General features: G+C 46.3%; 1 protein-coding gene across 1 annotated transcript; it reads right to left on the reverse strand.

The window, feature by feature from the left end:
* LOC108438967 (regulatory factor X-associated protein) lies at positions 1-5,950 on the reverse strand. The gene is made up of 3 exons (XM_017717119.2): positions 5,243-5,950; positions 2,565-2,675; positions 1-1,179 (listed from the first exon to the last, which is right to left on the reverse strand). Exons 1-3 carry the CDS (start codon positions 5,606-5,608, stop codon positions 1,087-1,089), a joined length of 570 nt encoding a protein of 189 aa, XP_017572608.1. The 5' UTR covers positions 5,609-5,950; the 3' UTR covers positions 1-1,086.
* Between the last annotated feature and the right edge of the window lie 1,656 nt (positions 5,951-7,606).

The raw sequence follows: 7,606 nt of genomic DNA on the forward strand, positions 1-7,606 counted from the left end.
TTTTTCAGGGGTTGGTCTAGAACCCTTAGTTCCAGTGAAGGGAAACCTTAATGCCTCAGCACCAAGACATTTTGGACAATTCTACACTTCTAACGTTGCAGGAACAGTTTGGGGAAGAACCTTTTCTGAGTCCCAGTGCTCAAACCAGCTCCATAAAGTCATGGCTGGGTGAGTTTGGTGTGGAAGAACTTGACTGGCCCTCCCAGAGCCCTGACCTCAACCCCATCCAACACCTTTGGGATGATCTAGAAGGGAGATTGTGAGCCAGGCCCTCTCGTCAAACGTCAGTCTGACCTCACAGATGCTCTTATGGACGAATGAATAAAAATTCCCACAGACACTCCAAAATCTTGTTGGAAGCTTCCCAGCAGAGTGGAAGCTGTCACGGCTGCAAAGGGGAACCAACTCCTTATTGAAGGGATTCATAAAAGCTCCAGTAGGTGTCCCAATACTTTTGTCCATATAGTGTATGTTTTAATGAATGAGGCCCTTGAACTACACTTTCCTATCTGAATGCTGTGTAGTCTATGATTAGGCTTAAACAGACCCTAAAGCCCAGGTTCCCAGTCATGGATTACGCCTAGTCTTTAGTCTTCGACAATACTGTAGTTTCAGTGGTGAATCCCCTTTTAAAATGATTTTACTCTAACACTAGCCTTAGTCTGAGAACCCAGCCTTTAGGTTCAGTTTAAGCCTAGTGACTACTGATTTTATGACGCAGCTGCCCTCTAATAATTTACATAATTGGTTTAAAATGACACACAAATAGAAATGCATAATAAAATATTTAGAAATATTGGCGTACGTGATGTAGAGAACACTGGTAGTTTGAAAAAGCATTCTATGCAGTAGATCCACTACTGACGATGGTCATGATAATGACTTGGCTAGTTCTTCACGTCATATCACAGAGTCCTCAGAGACACTGAAGGTTCTTCATATCAGACACTGATGTAACGACAGCTTCACAATCTTCATGTTCCCTTAAGCCGAATAAGCTTAATCGTCACAGGCTTGTAATAGTCTGGTTATTTGAACCCCGCTATGATATATAAGTCAGTTGTGCTGGACACGCAGACAGACTGGTCAGTAGTCCTGACTCTGAGCTCGAGCCTGGGTGGTCAGGAGGCGCTGCTGCTGCTGCAGGAAACAGATGACCTCTGGACTCCTCAAGAGAGACTGGAAACCACAGACAAAGCAGGATTAAGGACAGCATTTTACTCTAACTTCATTTAAAGAGCATTACAATGACTGCATTTCACTGTAACTTTGTTTACAGAGCATAACTAACTCATTCAGGAGCTGCCAATGCCATAGATGCTCCAAGGCTAGATTTCAGTTTATTAATAGGGAATGTGGTTATTACTGGGCGCAGTCCAGTGACCCTACACTGCTAATACAGGGCCAGTAACAACTTAATTACATCGTGCATAAACCACTGGCAGCAGAAGGGCTAAAAGAACCGTTTTTATATCGAACTCGCAATTTACAAATCGCAAGAGCTGCACACTTAAGAAAATATAGATCTTTAAGGTTCTTAAAAATGTATGGTTCTGTAGACTCTTATGCTTGTGGGTATATTTTGTTTTTTCATTCCATATGAATTTACAGGCCCAAATCCTGAGGCTAATTATTCAGTAACTGCATGACAGAAATATATATATATTTTTTTTTTTTGGTAAAATTTCCCCTCAAATTATCAGAACGTGTGTTTTATGATTTCCACATATCACTACACGCTTACGATTCACTGCCGAAAGCCAAAAATCTCCGCCGCTCTTTGTGTTGTTCTCTAAAAGTGATGTTTCCAGAGCAGATCACTGAAGAGACGCCGTCTGTTTATAGTTTAGAGCCCAGATTTGGGGAAAAACGGGTCGACTTTCAGTAGAAAAACAAACTGAGTTCAGCTTCTTTTATTATAAGGGTTTAAAACGACATCACCGTCTATTAGACTGGAGAGAAGAGCTACAGCCTCACACGACGCCCAGCTTCTGAATGGAGCTTATGGAGTATGAACGTTATGAAGAACATAGAAGAGCAGTTTGGAACCACCGGTGGTCCCGAGGAGATTAGTAGAGACCCGTGAACACCCAGTGACCCATTCGTGCGCATGAAAGGTTCTCTGGGCGGTGAAACGGTTCTTCAGAGTGGAGAATGTGTTGTGATGTGGTTCTGTACAGCATCAAAAAGGGTTCTGCTGTTGTTACTTTGCTGCTTATGTCAAGTTTATAACAACAGAAGAACATTTTAGTCTTAAAGAGAACACCTTTCAAAAACCTCTATTTAGAACCACATTCTCCGTCAATCTGAAGAACCATTTCACCAGGCAGAGAACTTTTTATGCATGCAAATGGTTGCTGAGTCCTTAGGGTTCCACACAGGACCATAGTCTTTACTAAAGAACCCAATATTGGACCAATAATTATACAACCTTTTTTATTTTGGGATAATGGGTCAAATGTAGAGGTGAAATTTCCCCATTGTGGGACCAATGAGGGTCACTTCATTATTATTTTTATCATCATCATCATCCATGATGAGCACGTCTAGGATAACTCACTCACCAGCCTCTTTTGGTTTAAAACTTGCTCTATTAGGGAAGGCCTTGCTGGACGTTCTCCCATGGTTCCGAGCCGTTGTTTAGTCACAGAAACTGGCCTCTCCTCTGAGCCCTCCTGTAAACAAAGACACCGTGATTTATTCCACCAAGACCTTCTTCACCACAGTTAACTTCTGTCCATGACTCATTCGTTTATTTACAACCTCACAACGGTTTATCATTTAAGTGTAGCTTAAGAAGTACTACCAGCCGTGTTTACTGTACTTGATGGTTTTGTTTTGGATGTTAGAAGGAGAACATCATTAAAACGCTGAATGAACTTCTTTCCAGAGCCATTTGTTTTAAAAAAGCTTCACCAATAAAACTAAGCACCCAGTTTCATTATACAGGGTGACTCAAAAGTCACAGGACACCGTTTTATTTTTATTTTATGCGGTCACAAGCCTCCACGACGTGGTGCTGAAGGTGGTGTTTCGTGCGGATTTTCTCAGCACACACAATTTGTTTGAGACGACCCCAGAGATGAAAGTCCATAATAGAATAAAAAATAAAACCTATCCTGTGGCTTTTGAATCACCCTGCATTTCAAACGTACTCAATAAGCTAAACCTGGAGTTTCACCTCCGCATTTAACCCATCCGTGAAGTGAAACACCACATACACACTAGTGAACACACACACTAGGGGGCAGTGAGCACACTTACCCGGAGCGGTGGGCAGCCGGCACGGCACCCGGGGAGCAGTTGGGGGTTAGGTGTCTTGCTCAAGGACACCTCAGTCATGGACTGTCTGTGCTGGGGATCGAACCGGCGACCTTCCGGTCACAGGACCAGTCCCCTGACCTCCAGCCCACGACTGCCCCCAAAAAGTGAGGCTAAAAGTGATAAAACACTGGAATAATGTTGAATTAGGTCACAAGTCATCAGTATTAGGCCTGCAAGCCTGAGAAACGCTCTACACTTCGCTGCTGTTGGAAGAAAACCTCGTATCTCCACTTTTGTTGTTTTTCAGTTTTTGACGTAATTTGAAAACGCCTGTTGCCCTTTACACCATGTGTAAATTTCATGATGACTGGACTAAAAGAAACGACCTAAAATGACTTGGAAAGACGTCTGGTTCCTTTGACTTCCATTGAAAGTAACGCAAGTTTTTTGCTTCTCCTGTAAAGTCACCATTCTGGAGATATGCGGTTTTCTTCCGACAACAACAGCAACTTGCCCGCAGACTTCTCAGTGCCACACCATACAGAGGCAGCTACAGGGTAGGCTGGGTACCTGTTCACATCCTGGATACGCACATATTTAGGCCTGTGATGAAATATCCAGGCTTCTCGCTTAAATGTGTAATAATAAATGATCATAAGATACTACAGTGCCTGTGGAAGGTGCCCCACTTTACCTCACATGTTCAAGTGGGACAGTGCTTAAGACTCACTAGGTGTAATATTTAATAATTATTTATGATTTTAAGTTCATCCTGTTCAATTTCTGTTCTTATATTGCTATGTGTGTTTAAAATGATAATAGTGGGCCCACTAAACCTCTAAATTATGATCACACCCATACCCAATAAAGCCAGGCCAATGATATGCACCCCAGTGCTAATTATTTATAACGGGTTACTTGATCAGTCACTTAAAGGGCAACTCCACCGATTTTCATGATGCACAAAATCATTAAAGGCTCACTCTGGAGAATCTCACAGAGCCAGATTTTCTCCACAGTGGTGGTGATAGGAACCAGACGTCTGAAGCGTCTAATGCCTCTGAAAGCTCCCCACACAGAAAGCTACTACATGGTTATGAATACCCTGTCTGGTGTCTGACGTGTTGTTCTTTTTAATAGTTTTATTGACGGTTTTGGCTTAAAATGTATTTTAGTTCATTCATGGTGGAGAAATACACCAATCAGGTGTACTGTTTCTACGCTCACCGTCCACTTTATCAGCTCCACTGACCGTTTAGTTCCACTCTGTAGTTCTACAGTTACAGACTGTAGTCCATCTGTTTCTCTGATACTCTGTTACCCTGTTCTTCAGTGGTCAGGACCCCCATGGACCCTCACAGAGCAGGTACTGTTTGGGTGGTGGGTCATTCTCAGCACTGCAGTAACACTGATGTGGTGGTGGTGTGTTAGTGTGTGTTGTGCTGCTCTGAGTGGATCAGACACAGCAGTGCTGCTGGAGTTTTTAAACACTGTGTCCACTCACTGTCCACCCTATTAGACACTCCGACCTGGTTCGGTCCACCTTGTGGATGTAAGATCAGAGACGACAGCTCATCTGCTGCAGCACAGTTTGTGTTGGTCATCCTCTCCTCCTTCATCAGTGGTCACAGGCCGCTGCCCACAGGACGCAGTTGGCTGGATATTTTTGGTTGGTGGACTGTTCTCAGTCCAGCAGCACTGCTGTGTCTGGTTCTCTGGTGGTTCTAGATCAGGGGTGCAGAGCTCCAGTGCTGGAGGTCCACTGTCTGGAGTTTTCCACACACAAACACACCCACCGAACCTGCCAATGAACAGGTACGGGTATTCAGGTGTGTTGGGGCAGGTGATTTACCCAACTGTGCTGGACAGTGCTACCCCTCCAGGACCCACCCCTGTTCTGGATAGTAAATAAAAGGGTCTGTGTTGTAGCCATGGCGACCCCTGGTTCCCATCACCACCACTGACCTCGCCTGCTTACCTCTAATTTCCCGGATGACATGGCCTGGTCGCTCTTCTTCTTCTTGTACTTGTCCTTGTACATCTTGTTGCGGTGCTTTTTGCACATCCACGGCTTCCTCTGCTTGGCCACCTGCTTGGTGGTCTCCGTGCAGCCGTCGTACACGCACTTCTTGGGCGCGTTCTCGCCGCTCAGCGCCTCGTCCTCGTTCGCCTCTGCGGGGCTCCCGGCGCTGTCGCGCGGCTCCAGCGCCTCCACAGCGTCGCTCTCCTCGCCCGGATCATCTGCGTCGTGGTACGAGTAACTCACCGCGCCGCTACCGCCGAGAGAGCTCGGACCTTCTGAACCAGCGGCAGGTGCCGAACCGGCACTCTCCCCTTCACTCATTCGGGATTTTACCGGATAAATAACGGCAGATAGCCGGTTAGCTAACGTTAGCTAGCCTAGCTCGCTAGCCCGGACGTGTAGCCTGACAGGCTAAACACGCAAAACACAGTCAGTGTCATAAAACTCGAACCTGAATCACCTGAATTTACCTCTTCAGAACAAAGAGGCAGGTTTAGTAGTCGGTGTGTCTGGTATCCATAGCTCGTCTCGGGCCCCGAGAGCTCCCGCCTGCGGCACAGCGGCTCTGACGGCTCCGCGAAGGCGGCTGTGCTGCCACCTGCAGTAACACTGGCAGCGTGCTGATACATCAGGAGAGGCCGCATCGCGATACTGATACCACACGTTGCGATTTCGACATGCCATATCGATATATATATAACTGACTGATGAACAGTTAAACCGCGTCTAGTTATACACCGGTCAGGCGTAACGTTCTGACCACCTCCTCGTTTCTGCGCTCACTGTCCACTTTATCAGCTCCACTTACTGTATAGCTGCACTCTGTTGTTCTACAGTTACAGACTGTAGTCCATCTGTTTCTCTGATACTCTGTTACCCTGTTCTTCAGTGGTCAGGACCCTCACAGAGCAGGGTGTGGATCGTTCTCAGCACTGCAGTGACACTGACGTGGTGGTGGTGTGTTAGTGTGTGTTGCGCTGGTGCGAGTGGGTCAGACAGCAGTGCTGCTGGAGTTTTTAAACACGGTGTCCACTCACTGTCCACTCTGTTAGACACTCCCACCTTGTCAGAGGCGACAGCTCATCTGCTGCTGCACAGCTTGTGTTGGTCATCCTCTAGTCCTTCATCAGTGGTCACAGGACGCTGCCCACAGGACGATGTTGGCTGGATATTTTTGGTTGGTGGACTGTTCTCAGTCCAGCAGTGACACTGAGGTGATTAAAAACTCCAGCAGCACTGCTGTGTCTGATCCACTCCACACCAAACTTATATAAATAATAACTCGCTTTGTGAACAAGTGCACAGTCATGCTGGAATAGGAAAGGTTCTTCCACAAAGTGGGAAGCAAATAAACGTCTAAATGTATTTGTATGCTGTAGCATTAAAATTACCCTTCACTAAGGGGCTGAGTCCTGAAAAACAGCCCCAGTTCATTATCCCTCCTCCACCAAACTTCACTGTTGGCACGTACACTGTATTGCCAAAAGTATTCACTCCCCCATCCAAATAATTGAATTCAGGTGTATAAAGCCAAGCCCCTAGGCCTGCAGACTGCTTCTACAGACATTAGTGAAAGAATGTGCGCAGAGGTCACCGACTTTCTGCAGAGTCAATCACTACAGACCTCCAAACTTCATGTGGCCTTCAGATCAGCTCAAGAACAGCATAGAGAGCTTCATGGAATGGGTTTCCATGGCCGAGCAGCTGCATCCAAGCCTTACATCACCAAGCGCAATGCAAAGCGTGGAATGCAGTGGTGTAAAGCGCCGCCACTGGACTCTAGAGCAGTGGAGACGAGTTCTCTGGAGTGACCAATCACGCTTCTCCATCTGGAAATCCAATGGACGAGTCTGGGTTTGGCGGTTGCCAGGAGACGGTACTTGTCTGACTGCATTGTGCTGAGTGTAAAGTTTGGTGGAGGGGGGATCATGGTGTGGGGTTGTTTTTCAGGAGTTGAGCTCGGCCCCTTAGTTCCAGTGAAAGGAACTCTTAAAGCTTCAGCACTAAGAGATTTTGGACAATTTCCTGCTCCCAACTTTGTGGGAACAGTTTGGGGACGGCCCCTTCCTGTTCCAACATGACTGCACACCAGTGCACAAAGCAGGTCCATAAAGACATGGATGAGCCAGTTTGGTGTGGAAGAACTAGACTGGCCTGCACAGAGTCCTGACCTCAACCCCATAGAACCCCTTTGGGATGAATTAGAGCGGAGACTGTGAGCCAGGCCTTCTCGTCCAACATCAGTGTCTGACCTCAGAAATGGGAAGATATTTCATTTCACTTGTGGCAAAGGTGTCATCCTATGAGAGTGCCACCTTT

This window comes from Pygocentrus nattereri, chromosome 18, assembly GCF_015220715.1.
Source record: "Pygocentrus nattereri isolate fPygNat1 chromosome 18, fPygNat1.pri, whole genome shotgun sequence".
In the NCBI taxonomy this organism is placed as follows: Eukaryota; Metazoa; Chordata; class Actinopteri; order Characiformes; family Serrasalmidae; genus Pygocentrus; species Pygocentrus nattereri.